Below are 20477 nucleotides of genomic sequence, written 5' to 3'. Positions count from 1 at the left end.
AGTGGGAAATAAAATGTAAAATGTTTTATTTCTGAATGAGAATAAATGACCTCGCTGACGTCGTCAGTCAGCTCCACGCCCCCACAGACGTCACGCGTGGACAAATGAGGATGTGACGGAAAAAATAAAAGTGCTCGTGTGTCTTCACTGAAGTTAAAGCAGAAACAACTTCAGGTAAAAACTCCTCCTTCAGTTTAAGGTGAATAGTTTTTGCAGTGAAGAGCAACTTAAAATGGAGAAATCAACTGTTTCTGCCCACTTCCCCCACACGGAGGTGCCCTTGAGCAAGGCACAGCTGTAGCAGCAGAGGACTGTGGGTACAAACACCAGGTTGATCCAAACATCTCCTGCAACAATCGAATCCCCTTTTAATTGTTATTGTTAAGTGTCTCTGGAAAAGAATGATATGAAATGCTTGATTGTTCCGGGCTAAGTTAAAGAGTTTTATATTCTAATTATTGTGATTTTGAAATATAGCTGTTATGATCATAAAAAATAAATGAGCAGATTTAATCATTTATAAATCAAACATTGCGTTAAGACTGTATCTGATGCTTCCCGTCATGATTGTAAGTGGTAAATGCTGCATGTTTGCAGGTTGCAAATATACATGATTATAAGTATCAAGTATTTAAAGTTAATTTTGTACTTCTGCTCTGACTGAAACAAAACTTGATCTCTGGGACAACAAGCTGTTTTAAATAAAGATAAAAGTAGCTGAATGTTTTCACGGATTCACATTTTCAAAGTCTGATTAAAACACTGATGCAGGTTTTGCTCAGAAGCTTCAGAAATCCGAAGTTTCTGATGTCAACAGGAAAATTACAGTGGAACACAGACAGGTACTAAAAACACTGTGACTTTGGAAGAAACCCTGGATTTGGTTGAGTCTAATTGCTGAAACATGGAGCACTGGTTGATAGACATGCACCAACAGTGCCCTCCAGTTTGGCTGTATAGTAGTTTCCCTCCAGGCCTCCACAGTTTCTACTGTAATAATCTTTTGTCCACTGTTCTAATACACTCACGATACTTTCAAGGGTCATAAAATAATCTCTAAAACAAAAAAACCCACAACAATCCTTTACAGAAGCGTCCATACGCATTATAAGAGCCAACCACTGTTGGAGCTGGAAGCAGTTTCGGTCTCTGAGAATGTGACTGAGCAGGTTAATTGTCTTTCTGTGGACGAGTAGAAGATAAATCAGGAAATGTAGAATACCTGTGTTCAGCAGCTGTGGCTTCTCTTCGAGTCGGTGCAGGCTCAGACTGAGGATGTGACCTGGTTCATCAGATACGTGACATTATAAAGAGAAGTTATATTTACACTCCAGCTCGACACTGAGGAGTCAAAACATCTGAGTTCTGCTGTGACCGAACGTGGAGAAGAGATAAGGTGTGTTTGTGTTCCTACATGTTGTGTTCACTGTCAGACCATAACTTTGTGAGACTATACATTTTCTTTGGAGGTAACTCTTGGTTTAAATTAGTATTAGAAATGTCAAAATCTAAAACCTTCTCTTTCTTTTTTTATTTTATTTAAAATGCTTTATTTATTGCATTTCCTATTGTTAGTGTGGTCATCTCTTGTGTAACTCATTGTATAAAATGTATTAGTGTGAGTTTTATTTTAATGCCAAAATATGTGGTGAAACTTTATATTAAGTAATTGAAAGCACAACCTGTTCAGGTTATTAAGTCTGATTTCATGTTTATAATAAATTAAATGAGAATATATATCAATCACCTTTATCTAAAATTAATTAAAATTTTACAAGACAAAATGTTTAACTTAATAATGAAGACTAATTGTTACAATTTAAATATAGTTGACTTTGATTTCTTTCAAACGTTTGGTTTATTTCAGGTTCAGCAATTTAAAAAAAATATAATAACTTAATTCATAAACACTAAAGTTTATAAAATAACCTCAACTTTAAACTGCTAATAATTATTAGTCATTTAATCATTAATAAAGGAAGAATTTGAAATTATTATTATTAATTAAAGTAATTTTCGCATTAAACATTTGTTTAGTTTCTTTAGAAAAATCTAACCCTTCATGTTAAGCGTCGATCACATGTTTATTCCTCTTGTTCCAGGTCAGCTGACGATGGGTGGATCCTCCTCTAAAACAACCTCTGTCTGGAAAAAGAAAAAGAAATCACCTCTGCAAAAAGCCTGGAGTGACCTGAAGGGGGCGCTACCCGATAAGAAACGCAAGAAGAGTTTTCAGTCCCTGGACAAACTGAACTTGGATAACCTGAAGAAGCAAAAGTCTTCCCAGAGGAGATTCTCGCTGCCAACAGACAAGAAAGAGCCGAAGAAAAGTTTTTCTCTGGGTAACATGAGGAAGACAAAGAGTCAGACGAAGGAGGAGAGGAACGGAGGAGGGCTGGGAAAAGTAGGAGAGCAGATAAAAAAGACATTTCTCCAGGAACAAAAGAAAGAGCACAGGACTCAAAAAGATGTTTCTCCATCTGTGAAGTTGAAGACAAAGGAGAAGAAATCGGCAAAAAGCATCTAGAAGAAACTTCAAGATTTCACGAGATCCATTCATTTAACAGGAATCAAAGCAAAAGGACAAACTAGACAAAAAAGACTTTTGTTTGGAGATGAAAGAAAAGACGTCAGTAAAAAAGACGACAGGAGAGTCAGAGGCATTCAACGTTTTTAATGACGTCACTGTCGGGCGGTCACGGTGGAGCGTGAGACCAAAGGCTGTAAATAAAGATGGACGACATGATGGGTGCTCAAAAGTGAAGCCAAATCATTTTGATCGCCCCCTTGTGGCTGGTAGCAGTATCCGTCATCAACCCCTTCTCCTCCATGTTAGTGGATGATTAGTTGACGCTTTAAAAAAACTAAATTTGGTAAACAATTGCAAGATGGCGGCACTCGTATCGGGGATATTTTTAGCTTGATCTTTCTAGAACGCGAGGAAGTGCCGAGGCGTCGTCCATCTTTATAAACAGTCTATGACAAAGGAAACTGACAACATCAACAGCTGGATGTCAGTTTGCACAGACATGTATTAATCAGCTGCACCACATTTAAACGTGAAGCATCAAATCTCGGCTGTTTACTGTCGTACATAACAGAAAGAAATGATTGTAGCTGGTAAATGATGAAAACTTTAAAATATTGTTTTTCCTTTAAGGTATTAATCTGTTTAAGTGCAGGAAATATCCACAAAATGAGCATAAATAAAGTTTTGACATCACAAACATTTGACGGAGGCATATCGTGTCATTCCAGCTTAGAGACGATTTACAGGACGCACAGCAAAAACTCTATGAACTACAAAATTGGAACAGTTTATAAAACATTGTGTATAAATGCAAAACTTCAAAAAGTCAAACTGCAGAGGTTCCACTGAACTTTATGGCACAAACACATTCTCATCCGTCAGAGTAAAATCAAAAGTAGAATTTTAAAAGAAATCATTGACAACATCAGGAGATGCTTCTCTTTAAATTAAAATGTAGCCAGAATCATAAAACAAGGAAGATTTATCTAATTTGTTAGAGAAGAAATGATGAGAGGGCTCTGGACACCAAAGAAAAGTTTAACTTTAAAAGACAAATCATTGAGTTATGCTGTTAGATTTGTGATTATACAGTAATATGAATATGTTTTGTTGCCAGGTTGTGAGAAATGTAGCTAAATCCTCTGTATTTTCATCTTTATAACTTTCTTTATTGATTTCTTTTTACCGATACAACTAAATAAAATAAACCAAGACGTCTTCAATTTAAATAATACAATCTGTGTAATAAATTAATGCCACTATTGATAATTAAAGTTTGTAAACATGGAATATATTTTAGATCAAAACAAGAGCAGCAGTAAATATTATGTTCTTTAAAAATACGTCTTGGACTCAAGGGTTTTGTTAAGACGGGGTTTTCATGCAGAATGTCCGAGGTTTGGTTAAAAACACTGAGCGAGTTTCACAACCTTCACAACCTGGCAACCCACATGGTCTTGATAATACACTATGAGTAATCCATGGAGTCAAGGATTCAATCAACTTTTAACAAACCCATCTGTTAACGCCCTTTATAAAATCCCCTTTATAAAAGTTCTGTGTATATGCAGAGTGTCTCTAGTATGAGCCTCGGTGACTTTGTGCACATGAAACCTAAAAATCTGATTTCCGGTGATTCTATACACACCAACAAATAAATCCTCCTGCACGAAGGTTATAAAGCTCAGATTCTGTTTATAATAACTTTATAATCGTGTAATCGTTTTGGAGACTGCAGTTCATTTATTGCGTTATACTGCAGCGGGATTTCTATCATTTTGTCCACTCTATTCAAATCAACGAGGACAGGATAAATACCAAACACCTCCCTGTGGAACGCAGCACCACAAACTACAGCCTCCAAAATTATGATAAAGACGAATCAACATTACTTAAAAATATTTACCACTGAAATGATTGGTTGTGTTGTCTCGGCCAACCAGTGCAGCTCCAGGTGTTCCATGACACATAACATTCACAATGATGTGAGGTCATCGTAAAACTTCCGCCACTGGAAGTTTATCATTTCCTCTTTGGGTGATGATTTGAAGAAAGTCCCTCGCCAAAAAATTGTTTTGGTGAGGCGACGTGACCTTGATCTTTGTCCTTTGAGCATCCAGACCTAATCAGTGGTTCTGTGCGTCCACGTGAACATTTACATCAAATTTGACAGGATTCTCTCAAGGCTTTGTTACGATTTTGCGTTCACAGGGCAAAAAGAAAAATGTTTTGTGAGGTCACAGTGATCTTCACCTTTGACCACCAACATCTAATCAGTTCATCATTGAGTCCAACTGAACGTTTGTACCAAATTTGAAAAAATTCCCTCAAGGCGGACTCGAAACATCATGTTCACAAGACTTGGACGGTCGAACGGAAAACATAACTCCAACCACTGGGTGTCGCCAGCGCTGGGACAGGACTGCATTAGTTTTAGTCAGGTGTACCTAATAAACTGGTAACTGACATTAAACATGACACCGCCTGCAGCTGGCCTTGTAACTGCACATTCTTCTGCTGTGAGACAGTCTCTTCCGTTGCAGACATGTTCCATTTGGTTAGCTGCCTCTTCAACCACCATACAGTCGGGGGGACGGGGGGGACGGGGGGGACGGGACTGGCAGGTTATTTACGTCCAAACAGGAAACGTCTTCGTGTAAAAGCTTCGGCAACAGGGGGCCTTCGCCTCCTCAAATCAATGCGTCACAAATGAGCCACGAACATCTGATATTAGAAGCTGATAAGGTTTGTCTTTAACAAAAGACATTAACTAAATGAATCTTCTCCGTCAGCAGCAGACGTAAAGATCCAACATACAGAATAAACAGCCTGTCGACTGAGGAGGAACAGACTTCAAGGTTTGTTTATGTGAGCACACACAGATCTGCAGATTTGCTGGTACACATCCTCTCTCTCTCTGCTGAAAGTTCCTCGTTGTTTAGGTTTAACTCCTCAGTTGTCCGAGGAGGCAGGTGCGTCTTCCGAGCCTCCGTGGATGAGAGGCGTCCCGTTGCTCCTCTGTATCGGCATCTCAGAACGAGACTTATAGGTCTACAGACAAGAGGTGGGGAGACAGATGGAGAGAGTGAGGTTGGAATGAGTCCAAGGTGCAGCAGCAGAGAGGAACATGAAATGGAAAAGAAAGAAAGAAGAGAAAATGGGTTAGTTGAGTTGTTAGTGGCAAAAAGATACAAAAGCAGCGGACACACACGACCAGACACGTCACAGCTGTTGGCAGATTTAAGCATTTATTCATACGAGTTTTAACAATGGTTGTACAAAAATAAACCCGGGATAATGTGAAAATGTTCCTGAACTGTACAAACAATACCAACAGTTAAAGTTATAATATGAAAGTAAGTATCCACATGATGATTTATCTGAATAAAGAATATAGTTCTATGAATACAGTGCTTTCCCTATAAAAGCTTCTTGTAATGAGATTCCCCTCCAGAGCACTTAAGAGTTATTAATCTGAAATTATTCATAAATGTGTTTAAAAGCTTTTTTCCCCCCACTCTTCTCTGACAATAAAAAATAAAACGTCTTCAAACATAAATGTGAACACACAAAACCCACACACTGCACATGACTGCTCTTCCTGTTGGCAGCAGTAACATGCTACATGTGTGCGCGCGTGTGTGTGTCTCCAACAAACACACATGCCAGAGCAACAAGTCAGAGGAAATGTGGCAAGGAGCACGACCCACTCTAAACACCAGCGCACATCTGGACCGGTTTAAAACACTGTACAACTCGAACACACACATGCACATTAGCAAACTGCAGCAGAGAGAATCCACAAATCCAGCGCTTAGTCTTAAAATCCTGTGTAAACGACTGCATGAGGCAAAAGGAATGAAACCTGTTTGTAGAACGAGGCAGTGTGAGTGATTAAGGCCTCGTTTTATGAGATCTGAGTTTGATAGAGACGAAGCCGCTCTGTGTTCTGATAAACACAAGACATCCTGCCTGAATGAACGTACATAATGCGTGTGTGGAATCCATAGTCGAGCACAAACGACGCTCTGCACACACACAACCCCATGTTCACCTCCGACCCCAGTCCGTTTGTTGTCGGCAGGACTACGCAAACACAACCACAAGCCAATTTCCACAAACCTTAGAGGGAGGATGGGACAAGACAGAAACAGTTAACTAAAAACTGGTGTGTTCCTCCTCTCTTTTCTTCACACGGACTGTTTACTTGCGGGCGACCAAAGCCTGCTGACTGGTCAAACTAGAAACAATAACCAGAAGACTGCTGAGTGTTGTCTCTCACCTACAGGTTTTGAAAATCACACATATAATCTATTTGCAGAGAACAGGAAACTGAAATGTGGTGCAGCTCGACTGAATGCGAGCTGACTGTTGGGCCTTGACGGAGGTATGCGGTCATTCAAGTTACATTCGTGCCTCGGTTCTGGATGGGAGCACAAACAAGGGCAAACAAGGACGATTTGCACACACAACTTTCATTTTGTGGGATAAATTATTCCGAAGCAGGGAGCAGCCGTGGTGAGTGATGGGAAAATGACAAACTCCAGCTAGTGGCTGAAGCTGTGGCTTATTGCAGCATTCTGCTCTGTAGAGCAGAAGAGGTGGAGAGACCACAAGGTCACATGAGCACCTTGTATGACCACGACTGAGTAAGAGACGTTAGTATTGTGTCCTCATTTGAACCAAAGCAAACACATCAATACCTTTGTTCTGTGAAGAGGTTTGGTTTCTCAACAAAAACATAACTAACTGGTCCACAATGTCCCATCCAGCGCTCGGAGCTGATGTACAATGCTGAAATAATTTATCTCTCCCACAGCTGTGTGCGTGACTGGAACTGAGACACTGCAGTCTTACCTACTCTCCACATATCATCATGTAATTCATTAACTCCGCTAAGTAGGTTATGATTTCATTGCTGTCTGACTAAGGATTACAACTTAATATTCGTGGCGAGATAGAACAATAGAAAATATGCGCTCTCCAAAGGCGTCATTCTAGTTATGACTGTTAATCAACTATTAAAAATGTTTTCTTTGCGGTATTTGAGAACTCTTTAAGAGCTGCATACGCTGCTGTCAGACATGCACCGAACTCCAGATAATGTCCTGAAGTCATCCAGAGGAGCTGTGCGTGAGAACTGCAGACATCCTCATATTATCCAGAATGAAAGCTCTGGATAATGTCGGAGTGAGAACATAGCGGGAGATTCTCTGGAGTTCACATCTGCAAACGGTCATACTGTGTGTTCTCTGCCTCTGCATTAATTATGAATTAATGAATGTTGCAGGATGTTTGCGGAGCACTGTGCAGCTCATGTGTTCGTTCTCCAGACAGCACTGTCAATCTGCAGGCGAGCTTACATGTGCAACACAGTGACACTGCAGGGCATTAGTTAGAGGTTTTGTATTGATCATTGTGTTACTCTTGGAAAAGCCGTACGCCCACAGAGAAGAAAAAAAGCAGAAGGGGCGTTGCTTTATATTTGCTCAAGCATGAAAATGAAAAACAACATCTTACCTGTAACGACTTTACAGTTTGACTATAATATACAAACCAGACACTTTCAAACAATAAATCACTACACTGGCCTGTAATATTTTGTCCACAGTGGATCAGCTTGTTGATTGTTATATTACCAGGGGAAAGTTTTTTTGATATTTGTGATGCGTTAACGAAAAAAGAGGAACTTTCAGTTTGAACTGAGTTTTATCACCTAAATGCGGTTGAATTTTCATCAGCAAAAAAATTGCTGAGTACTGCAACGTAGGAATAAATGAAAAACTCCACCAGACAATAAAAAGACGGAAGAAAATCAGCCTCCGATGAGGTCGTTTTCTTTAAACTATACAATAAGTGACTCTTCTAACGTCTCGTGAAGCAAAAACAAGTTTTGAATCTTCAACCTTTCCGCTGATATGATGAACTTATCAGCAAACAGCTGCTTAATTACAATCTATTTTGTACCAAATAAGAAGTGATGTCTTTTATCTTAGTTTTTGGTCTCTACCAACTTCTCAGTGCAACAATATTAAATAAACCAACTGGAACTGAACTTTAGAAAAATGTTAAATCTGTTTCCAAAATCTGATTTGCACCTGGACGGTTTCACTTTTTTTTTTTCATTAATCTGATGATATTATAATAATATATTTTTTGCTTTACACATTTAAACAGAATGTTAAGTTGTTAAGTCTGCGTGGCTGTTGCGTCATTCAAACTGTGTGGTTGTCACAGTCACTGTATGTGTCAATGGATAACCTCTGTCTACAGTCAGAGTGGTTTCAAGGGTTTATTATTTACAGTCCCTTTGTTTGTGACTACTGTCCTCGACTCCGTTGCTCTCAGACAGTACCTCATGGTCCAGGGTGTTAAAGTGAGTTCCAGAGATGTCCTTTTGGTTTCCGCCACGCCGACACAGGAAGCACAGGATCTCCTTAAAGGTCCTCCGCATGTCTCTGTCCCTGAAGCAGTAGATGATGGGATTGACGAAGGAGTTGCACTCGGCCAGCACCAGGAAGTACTTCTCGTAGCGCAGCACCTGACACCGATCGCAGCCCACGCCGTCGAGCAGCAGCACAACCAGACCGGGCGTCCAGCAGATCACAAAACAGCCTGGAGAGGGAGGATGTGAGGAGCGTTACGGAGGGTACATAAGGTCACTACAAGCCTGGTGATAGCACTGGAAATCAACGAGAGAAGTCACAGATAAAAAAGGAGTTTCACAGATAAAGAAGGAGAGGAAAGAAAATGAACAGAGTTGTAAAGAATGTGGAGAAGTAAGGGGGGGGATAGGCAACACAGAGAGAGGGAATGTACTGTAAATTCCTCTGCAGACAATGTGCCCAAACACACACAGGCAACATCCATACTAGTTTAAAAATGGTGTTTTCAAACTAAAACAATCTCTGTCCACACAAGCATTAGTCTTAATCCTTTTCTACACTAACATGAATATCATATGACCGCTAATGTTTCCTGGGCAAGTGCGTGTAGGCGTTAACGCGCAGATTCCTCGAATAACAGCTTCACACATGTGAGCAGTTGCATCATTGCAAACTCAAGAATGTAACTGCACTACAGCTGTAGACGACAGGGTCAACAACACTTTTCATTCGTCCACTGGCAGCCAAGGCTTGTGATGGGGTCACTTGATAGGCGCCTGATGATTGAAGTCGTGACTGAGAAGACCCAATTGGGAAACAGCTGCGAGTGTCTCCATCATTGTTTCCAAACATCTGTGATCGTGCTCGTCGACACCAAACTGCTGTGTTTCAAAACTCCCCTAGAAAGATCAGTGTCGGGCACATCTGTGGCAAAGGTGTTGCGTTTTCAAACCCAAACAGAGAAGTGTGGATGTAGCATACATGCCCGACCCCAACACTGACCTCATACTAACCAACCATGAGGGGAAACCACAATGTCCTCACCAGGACACCAGGTCCAGGCTCAGAATGGTCCACACAAAGATAAAAGTACACACAAACACACACTCACACATGCATGTGGACTGAGTTTAGTCTGTATGATCATGTTTCATTATGATAATACTCTATTAGGCAGGAAAGGAATTCATTATGTACACACATTCTCAGCAGGTCCAGCATTAATATGTGAGCATGTGGGAGCTGAAGCTATAGATGGAGATGCGACGATGCTGTGGTAACACACACACACACGCACGCACACACACAATGTGTAGTGTGCGTTCCTCAGCTCCAGACCACAAACTTGACTGTTGCTTTCACGTTTAACCTCAAATTTGAAACTAAATCCAAGACTTGACACCAAAATAACAATTGGAAGAAGTGATTATCAGACAAACTGTTCCCACTTTGTAAAAATGTCCTGCAAGCTCAAGGTCAAAACGGCAAGCTGGTCCTCACAGCCATACAAGTGCATGACTACACACCCGCTGTGTGTGGTGTCATACGGGCAGGAGAGGAGCTGTTTTCTGTCTCAGAAACAACTATGCAGCTCCCTGTCAGGGCACGCTCATGGTTCTCCTCACCCTCCTCACCCTCCTCACATGCCAGAGGTGCTGAACCCTGGCTGCCGAGCGACGGCAGAAAGACATGTAACATTTTTAAAACATTGAGGAATTTAATCAAAAGTTCAAAATGCGAGAGCAGAAGCAGAGGAGGCCGGGAAGAAGAGGAGAGAGGAGAGGACGGCCAGTTCAGAAGACAATGAGGAATGGGTGGGAGAAAGAGTGAAGGAGTGAATGTGTGTGTTGGGGGAGTTGAACAAGTACAGACAAGCTGAGAGGAGCCTGACTGGCTGTTGATTCAGTCAGGGGTGGAAGAGGCTCTGGGTGTTTATCTGTAAGTTTACTCTGTAAATATTCAAGGGAGAATTTCCCCGGAAGTTAAATTAAATCTCTTGTAGAATGAGCAAAAATAATAAAATGTACAAGTATCATCACGCTGGACCTATGAGAGAAATGTTTTCTCTATTATTTATCAGTTGGCTGATAAAAATCAGCCGGTAGGAGCCTCCAAGGATGTAATCAGACGTTTGTTTAATTCTCAGCAAGATTAGGCAAATTATTCAATGTTTAAGTATATGCTTTTAAGTGGACTGCTGCCAAACAACATCTTGTTGTGTTAGAAAGATGCAAAGTGACAATAAAGAATGTATCTGAAAAACAACTGGCCAGATTTCAACAAAACTGGGTGGAAGGATGGAACATGGGCCAAGATAGGACTCATTCAATTGTGATGTTGATTTCTAAGGGATGTTTTTTTTCTAACTTTTTCTGTTTCTAAACACCCCCCCCCCCCCCAAGCTCTACAGAATTCTAGTCATGTTTCACATTTTTACTGACTTACAAAGAAAAATCATGACTTATATTTCCTTTTTTCAGTTTGTTTGCTGAAACAGGAAATGCTGAGTCAAATTTCTAATGAGTCCGCACAAAGAATGAAAACACAATCCGACTGTTGACAGCGGAGAAAACTGATGTTGTAATTTCAAACATACCAAAAGGAGTAGAATGAAATAACAGCTGATGCGAATTTACCAGAAGTTTTGTGTGTGTGTGTGTGTGTGTGTGTGTGTGTGTGTGTGTGTGTGTGTGTGTGTGTGTGTGTGTGTGTGTGTGTGTGTGTGTGTGTGTGTGTGTGTGTGTGCGTGCGTTCCCTCACCCAGGATCATGGAGACAGTCTTCATCAGGTTGAACACCGTATCTTTGTGTCTTATCTGGGACGTGTGCCGTGACATCTGCTCGCTCTTGTGCCTGACATACAAAAAGATGCGGGTGTAGACTGCCACCATGATGGAGAAGGTCATGAGATTGAGGACGCCCCAGAACACCAGGTAACTGCGGCTGTACAGCGGCGCCATGGTGGAGCACTCGTCCAGGTCGCAGAGACAGTGCCAGCCCATGGTGGGGATGAGGCCCATGATTATCGCCACCAGCCAGATGAACACAATGATGATGAAGACCCGCCGCTTGCTCATCTTACTGTGCAGCTGCATGTTGAAGATGGTTTGGTGACGCTCCACGGCCACGGCCAGCAGGTTGAGGACCGAGGCCGTCAGACTGGTGTCGATCAGCCCCTGTCGCACAAACCACTGGTGCTTAGACAGTTTGATGGTCCAGGGGCCAGTGTGAAACATCAGGTGGAAGTAGGAGATACCTGCGAGGAGAAGAGTGACGACACCTTACAGAGAAATCTTACACAGAGCGACAAGGCATTGCAACACAAACCTTTTCACATTTTTTTAATGCAACTCTTTAAATAACAACTGACTGGCTAACTGAAGTTTTATGTGAGACTGGCCCATTTTCTGGATAAACTAATCACGACTGCAAGGTGTTAAGAGCCAGATCATTTCTCAGCTTGCCAGACAGATTGTTCCTCTTTTCTATGATAACATTGTTTGGTGTTTGCTGTTTTTTTGGTTTGGAACAGGCAGCTGGGTTTTGTTTGCATTTTTGATTTAACTTAAATAAATGTAACTCCGTTTTTCTTTGTTCAATGTATTTGTTTGATTTAAACAGCACCCGCTCGCCCCGTTTCCTCTTTTAACCTCCTCACAATAAATATCTTTATCTCAAGCAACATCTGGTTTTACGTTGCTTCACTTACAGTCTGCATCTTAAGAGAAATATATAAATAAACATGACATTCAGCTCACAACAAAGTCCATGGCTGAAGAAAAAGTACTTCAGAGTGCATTTTGGTTATTACAGCATATACTTAGACTGTATAGGAAATCATATACATGGTGCAGGTTATGAATATAATGTTTCAGCTAACTCTCAGTATTAGAGGTGTGTTTCCTCTAAACAGGACTACCCTTCACTTACACACAACACGCAAGTGGAATGTGATGTGACTCAAAACACTCATTCCCACTGTTTTCTAAACCCACATATCTGCAGCAGCGTGACATGCGTCATTTCAGATTTACTAGCATTACTACATCGGAAAATTATGATATTTCAAAGCCTCTACACTCAAAAACGTCTGTATGTAAAGTACATATACCACAGAGATGTTCCTACCAGCTCCTGATGAATTATATCTATCTTACCTGAGTCATAGAGACACTCTAACATTCATGTTTGCTGTCCTGTGGCTGTAAAACATAATTTTATTGCACTTTAGTTTAAGAGTGCGCAGGTCTTCTATCACTGAACACCTTCATTATGAATCTATTATAAAAAGCCCTGAGGCCTGATTTAAAAAGCAGACTTGCTGTAAAAGATTACAGATCTATAGAATCAGACAGTGCCAAAACAAAGTAAGAAACACATTAAGATGCATTTTTCATTAGTAGAACATGTACAAGAAAACAATTCTAGATGTTTCATGTGTTAAAAGATGCAAGTCTGCAGTTAATAACAACTATAATGATATCCACATGTGTTGTTGGTACCCATGTGTTTTGTGTTATTTTAATTTTTTTTTACACGTCAATCTCAGCTTTGTCTTTGCTGAGGCTCAGAGTTGACCTCGAGCATCGTGTAAAGAGATCATTTGGACGCGAAGCTGCAGAAATGATTCTTCTAATCTCCAGTAAAACACACTTTTAGATGTGGGTGAATTGTTTTGATGCTTGATTGGGTTTAAAAGTTTTGAGTTTACAAAGGTTGTGAAATATAAGGATAAAAAAGCAGATCAATGTGAACACACCCACAAGTGCCTCTGTCAGTGTTGTGTTTTCTGACTGAACTATGGCACTAAAACTAGATGTTGAATATAACATGTTAAAATGCAGTTTAAATAGAACCCTCAGTTATAATAATAACGTAGCAGCACATCAAGTAAAAGGACTTTACCTGAGAAGAGGTCCGACAAAGCCAGATTTCCCAACAGGTAGTAGATGGGAAAGTGAAAGCGTCTGTTTTTTAAAATGGCCCCGATGACCAAAAGGTTGGAAAAGATCACAATGAGGCAGACCGTCATTCCCATGGTGACGATCACATAGTCACGTGTGCGCCAGGTAGCGCTGATGTTCTTGCCGCTCTTCTCATAGAAAAACTTAACGCTTTGGTTCAAGTAGCATCCCTCTTTGTCGTCGGTCATTGAATCCATGTTGAAATATAGGATGGACGGGCGATCAGAGAGGAGATGGGGCGGAGGAGGAGGAGAGCAGCGTTGCAGATGGTGAGCAGTGGCGAAGGACTAGAGCGCCATTCAGACTCGCCCTCTCAGGTGAGTTGGTGATCGGCATGCCATCAGCTGGACGGGTGAAGACTGGAGGGATCCAGTTTGAAGTCGGAGGCGCTGGATTCACGTATTAATTCTGTGAATGGAATGAATGTTTATATTAATACTACAAACTTTAAGCACGAGTCCACAGTTAATACATGCGATACTTCCATCCCTCTCTACGAACCCAGACACAGGCCTCACAGCTGACAGGTAAACACGAGGTCTTTGTTGTATTTTACGTACATGAATAAAAACTCCTCACTCAAGCAGAATATATCTACATTACAAGGCTGAGTGGTTCAAGAATTATATTCTCCACCAACCAGAAAATCTTGATTAGCAGCAACAGCAGCTATTTCCATGAAATTATTGTCACCAAGCTCAACGGCCAATATCGACAGGTCCCAGCAAGTCATGACATGGACACGCGAGGCTTGATGAGGGACGCCATCATTAAAAATCAACCATGTCTCAGACCAGAACTCAGACTTCACCTCACGACACGCATTCTGACTGTTGCCAACAACAACAAGCCTCAATCCTCTATTTACAGTCAACATGTACAGGCCACATGGTGCGTTTTGAGTCAACAACACTCCTCGTACTTTCTCCATTTTTTCTTGCGAACGCCAGCGCAGCACGACCACACATACAGAACCGGGGACGAGTTCAACTCTCAACAATGGAAACAGCAGAGCAGCTCCCTACAGCAGAGACACACCTCACAATTACACAGTCAGCTATGTAACTCAATCTCAATCCAAACATGCACACTACACACACACACACGCACAGGGAGGGAACCTCAGTGACCAACTCTCTACCAAGGGTGTGTGAAGAGAAATCAAAAACAGAAGAATTTGGAGACTTGGGACATTGAGAGACTGAAGTATGAGATTTGCAGGACAAGGATTTGATTAAGCCAACAATGAAAACAGTTGAGGAAAGAGGAGAAAAACATGTAGAGAAAGAATGAGTACACAGCAAAATAGAATAAGTCTAACTGAGCGGGTGTTATGTGGGAGAATGTTACACTGACAGGTTCTCATCCATGTGGTCGCAGAGAAGGAGGCAGAGGTACGATCTGTCAACTTTTTTTCTCTTGAACGCAAGAGCAAATGTTTCCTCGTCATGACAAGTGGAATCTGCTGATAGCTTTGATCTTGTGTTGTGGGTGATAACCACATTTTAGCAGACTGTTATTATGATTGAGCTGCTTTACACACTCAACGCTGCAAATCCTAAAAACACGAACCCTTCCTGTGACGAGGCTGGTTGCAGCTTTCCTTTCTGAAACTGTAAAAGTGACCTGCGGTAATTGAGCACCTGCAAATAAAGACCTGCTGCAGAACTAGAAAGGAGTTTCGGTTGCCGTTGTCATGGATGCGCTGTTGCGGTGATCGACAAAGTCACTTGCGTTGATGAGTTCCTGCTGCAGCAGTTACAGAGCGATGGTCACCTCTTTATACAAACTTTATTAGACATGAACACAGTGTTTCACATGAATTATTAGACTGTGGTGGCCCACCACATTTTAATTTATCCAACAGTTTCATAATAAACCAGAATTTTTTGTTCTTCTCATAACAAAAATATGAGATTCCTAACTTAGACCACAGCTGTAAGTCGTGCTGTCTATCGCAGAAAGTCAGACCTCATAACTTCCGCTGCAGACGCTGCAAACAATGCAATTCTTTCCACCTGGTAGTTTATCCATCACACTTCAGCTGTGTACCCGTCACTCAGAGCAAGAGTGACGTTCAGTGCATGTACACCTGTTACCGCCACTGACTGAATTGATTCTATGGGAAACCACGTGTTAAGTAATAAGCCGATAAGATCAACCAGTTCATAAGAAATGCGTTCCACATACAGACAGACAGAGGTTTCTAGATATCAGGAACTCACTGACAATTGAAAAAACATAAAAAGAGAAGTTAAAGAAAGAGAAAACAATGCTGGATCTGACCTTTTGTCCAGATACACAACAATATTTTATGGATTCTTTCTTCACTTTTCACAAAAATTCATTCAGTCGTTTTTGCGTAATCCTGCTGACAAAGAAAACACAAGTGGTGATAACATCACCTACAAATGTTAAGCCGCTTGGCAACCTTGTGAAAAAATGTTACCTCACTCTACAATGACAATAGTTCTATGGACTCACATGTCAGTTCACCACACAAGTAAAGCAGCCGAGACAAAAGTCAAGAGTACAACCTCGACCGGACGCCTCCGTCTTTCACTACTCGTATCCTCAGGAGTCTTGCCAGAAGCTTGTAGAGAGGCTGTCACTGATAAGGAAACGTGACCCGGTGGTATGACGCCGTACGGCAAAACATGGTCTATAGAGAAGGAATCCACACACTGAGTTCACTGAGGTGGTTCCAGGTTCTTAAGTCCTGAATTTGCATGACTGTGTGTTTTAACACATCACGTGTCTCGTGTTTGTGTGTGAATGAACTGGACTGAATCAGTAAACACCAGTTTGAATACAAACCGGTCATTACCAGAGCAGCCACACCCGAGGCTTCTCCCCCTGCTCCTCCTCTGACTTTCTGTCAGCACATCAACTTCACTTTGTTTGGAATAAGAAAGATTTACCACACACACCCACACCCACACACACACACACACACACACACACACACACACACACACACACACACACACAGCGCTGCAGCAGAGGTGGAGTTAGTGGGGGAGAGATGGTCGATTGTGCTCTCGACCTCTGATTCCTGGTAAAGGAGGAGATTCTGCTCATCTCCTCAGGAGCCCTCTCTTTGTCTATTTACTTTAATCAAGTGCTTCTTCTCAAGCGTTTCCTTCCAGCTGTGAAATATGGACATGCAACTGGAGGGAACGACAGAGTGTCATCTGCGTAATGATTTCCTTTGGCTATTTAATCACACAGATGTATGCAGAGACACGTCGCTCCTATCAGATTAAGACAAAGTGCTCTACCTACCACAAAAAAAATCTTTTTCTCCCCTCTGACAGGAGCGTAAAGCCACAAACTACATGTTTCCTACAGAAGCTTTTTTTAGGCAGGGAGATTCTGATGAACACGCAATATGAAACTTGTTGCTATGCTCTGCAATTAGGGACCATTTTAGGTGAATTACCTCATATCAAATCCTCTGGAGACACAAATGGGGGAAAAAAAGGGCTAAATATAATGTAAGAAAAAGCAAGAAACTGCTGTCTGTATTTTAAAGTTGTATATTTAAGTCTGAGAAACTTGTTGCAGCATCGTTTCTGAGAAACGTTTTGCCTGTAGGGGAAAGTTCCCCGGTGTAAAATGTCAACTTTCTAAAAAACCACCCAACGTCAATTCACAGGAAAATGATCGTCTCTCATCATCTCACTCTTTACTGCAGCTATTCATCTGTCCACTTTATAACCTGAGTCCACTCACCGCAGACAGTCTGCATGGTGGTAGCTCGACTGTCGCAGATGATTTCCAAGCGTACAGGAAATCCACCTTTGTGAATAGCTCTTGGGCTACATCCATGCTGCTACGTTTTTATTTTAAATTTTAAATCACCTTCGCTCCTTAAAACTGGGAGACAACTAAACCTCTGACTGTTCTAAGAGTTCATCTATAGTTAAACTCATTGAATGAGCCCACAACAAAAACTGAACAGAGAGCAGTTTGAATGTAAAATAAGATTTCATGCCCCAGAACAACAACAGAACATTTTACTCATCTGAGGTGATCGTCTTTAACCGCATGAGATATAAATATATGTATATCGATTAATATTGAACCTTAATATCGCTATTGATGATGATTGTATCGCGATAATGGTTAATATCGAATGAAAACACAAGAAGAGAGAAGTATTGTCTCTCAGCTGAAGACAGATATCACAGGGGGAAGGTTTGTTTCAGACCAAGTGAGCAGAGAAATGAAATTTTAAAAAAAGACAACAGCAGCAGTGTTCTCGTCCATCACACAGAATGAAAACTCACCGCAGACACGAGCTCACGTCTCTGAGATCGAGTGGATCCTGGTGAGTCTCCCACCTGAGCTCACTGACGTCCGCCGAGCGCGAGACACCACGAAGAAGCGCCAGAAGCAGAGAAGATGATGATAAACTCTCCTTTGTTTTCTCCTGCAAGATGTTTTCTCTGCTCTCAGACTTTTCTTTTGCTAGTTTCCCTCCATTTACTCACACTTCTTCCTCTCTCTCTCCCTCTCTCTCTCTCTTCTTCACCTGCTCCGCAGCGCGCGCCTTGATTTCCGGTAGTTTGTTACCTGTGCGCATTGATCCGCTGTGAGATGAGTCCTGGCGCAGCGAAGACAGGGCGCGGCACCGTCACAAAGGAGCGGCTCCGCAGCTGTATCCCTCCGCCAACCTGAGAGCCCGGTGCCCGCCCCCAGCTGCTCCGTGTTGGAGGAGGAGGCGGAGGAGGAGGAGCCAACGACATCTGTCTGTCTGTCTATCTACCTGTCTATCTATCTATCTATCTATCTATCTGTCTGTCTGTTTGTCTATCTATCTATTAATCTATCTATCTATCTATCTATCTATCTATCTATCTATCTATCTATCTATCTATCTATCTATCTATCTATCTATCTACCTGTCTGTCTGTCTATCTATCTATCTATCTATCCATCTATCTATCTATCTATCTATCTAATTTATCTATCTATCTATTAATCAATCTATCTTTCTATTAATCTATCTATCTATTAAACTATCTATCCATCCATCTATCTATCTATCTATTTATCTATCTATTAAACTATCTATCTATCTAAATATCTATCTATCTATCTATCTATCTATCTATCTATCTATCTATCTATCTAAATATCTATCTATCTATCTATCTATCTAAATATCTATCTATCTATCTATCTATCTATCTATCTATCTATCTATCTATCTATCTATCTATCTATCTATCTATCTATCTATCTATCTAAATATCTATCTATCTATCTATCTATCTATCTATCTATCTATCTATCTATCTATCTATCTATCTATCTATCTATCTAAATATCTATCTATCTATCTATCTGTCTGTCCATCTGTCCATCTGTCCGTCTATCTATCTATCTATCTATCTGTCTGCCTGTCTGTTTGTCTATCTACCTGTCTATCCATCTATCTATCTATCTATCTATCTATCTATCCATCCATTCATCTATCTGTCTGTCTGTCTGTCTGTCTTTCTGTCCATCTGTCCATCCATCCATCTATCTATCTAAGTCAGAAACTAGAAACATAGATACTGTGACCTGAGTACAAATACTACACCTGATTCTTCAGATGATAATAATTCTGCTGCATCACACAGGAAACAGAATCCTTTCACTCAGCGCCTCCTGAAATCTGCCTCAAGGAAAGTCCAAGAACAACAATGACCACCACAGAAACAACCGCACCAGCAACACTGAGTTCTCAGACTCATCTTTTATTCTCAAGTTGAGGGCACGAGGCGGCGAGCGGAGAATCAGGGACAGCCACAAACAGAGGCCGACCAGAGGAGCAGAACTGTCTCGTAAAGAAAACGAGTGGAGGGGAAATAACAGGAAGATGGCACGGCACGCAGAGATGGAGTGAAGGAGGCAGGGTGAGGAAAAAGTGCAGACGCTTTCCTGTTTACACGAGCTGCCCGGCCGAGTGGAGGTTAGCGTGTGAGAGATGTGACAGCCATGTTTGTTCAACATGTACAATCTGCTTTCCTTATTAGGTTGGCTGCGTGTCACAGTGTGTAGCCGGCGTGATTCTTCCAGCGATCATAGTTTCCAGCTTCTCGTATCAGGGTCTCTCCATTCCCTTATTTCCTCTCGGCATCATGGACAGCTGCCCGGAGGCTGCGTGCGACCGTAGCCATGGCGACAGGGATGCTGATTGCCCATCCATCATTCCTGTTTGACAGCGACCGAACACATCTCTGCCATTAGAGCTTAGCAGGGTGAAGCCAGAGAGATGTGCTATTAAATGTAAAGGTTTGAAATTTGATCTTGTTGCACTTTGATTTATATCTTATGTCCGTTTTCTCCATATCCATGTTCCTCTGTTGTCTTACACCTCGATTTATAAGGTCCACTCACGGTGGATTGACATATTAGATGATACCTGAGATGATGTTTGTTGTAATTTGGTGCCGTACAAATAAAATGTAAACGATGCTATTTACTCACTCAAGGTAACCATAGATTATACATAAAGATTGACGACGCAGCTCAACTTCCTCCCAGGCTACAAAAATGAGATTATAAAGATTATAAATCTAGGCCGTTCTTTTGACAACTCTCT

General features: G+C 41.3%; 1 protein-coding gene and 1 long non-coding RNA gene across 4 annotated transcripts; one reads left to right on the top strand and one right to left on the bottom strand.

Annotated features, from left to right (window-relative positions):
• The first annotated feature begins 1257 nt into the window (after nt 1-1257).
• Nucleotides 1258-3229, top strand: LOC138411133 (uncharacterized). Its single transcript, XR_011243789.1, has 2 exons — nt 1258-1396; nt 2103-3229. It is a non-coding gene; the product is annotated as an uncharacterized lncRNA (long non-coding RNA).
• lpar2b (lysophosphatidic acid receptor 2b) lies at nt 2660-18572 on the bottom strand. 3 transcript variants are annotated; one of them, XM_069530045.1, is made up of 5 exons: nt 18172-18572; nt 13821-14287; nt 11677-12171; nt 8886-9145; nt 2660-5581 (listed from the first exon to the last, which is right to left on the bottom strand). In XM_069530045.1, exons 2-5 carry the CDS (start codon nt 14074-14076, stop codon nt 5483-5485), a joined length of 1110 nt encoding a protein of 369 aa, XP_069386146.1. In that variant the 5' UTR covers nt 14077-14287; nt 18172-18572; the 3' UTR covers nt 2660-5482. The 3 variants fall into 3 exon arrangements, with proteins under 3 accessions (XP_069386146.1, XP_069386147.1, XP_069386148.1); XM_069530046.1 differs by lacking the exon at nt 18172-18572 and adding an exon at nt 16417-16601; XM_069530047.1 differs by lacking the exons at nt 2660-5581; nt 18172-18572 and adding an exon at nt 16364-16504 and having other exon boundaries at nt 5760-9145.
• Nucleotides 18573-20477: the final 1905 nt, after the last annotated feature.

This window comes from Paralichthys olivaceus, chromosome 8 (assembly GCF_024713975.1).
Source record: "Paralichthys olivaceus isolate ysfri-2021 chromosome 8, ASM2471397v2, whole genome shotgun sequence".
Classification (NCBI taxonomy): Eukaryota; Metazoa; Chordata; class Actinopteri; order Pleuronectiformes; family Paralichthyidae; genus Paralichthys; species Paralichthys olivaceus.
This window is presented reverse-complemented; position numbering and strand designations above follow the sequence as displayed.

Excerpts from the sequence above, each read along its gene's own strand:
- lpar2b (XM_069530045.1), bottom strand. The coding sequence starts at position 14,076 with ATGGATTCAATGACCGACGACAAAGAGGGATGCTACTTGAACCAAAGC. Across the intron at positions 12,172-13,820 it reads TTTGTCGGACCTCTTCTCAG|GTATCTCCTACTTCCACCTG; the intron begins GTAAAGTCCTTT and ends TTCTCCTCGCAG. Across the intron at positions 5,582-8,885 it reads TTAACACCCTGGACCATGAG|ACCTATAAGTCTCGTTCTGA; the intron begins GTACTGTCTGAG and ends TCTTGTCTGTAG.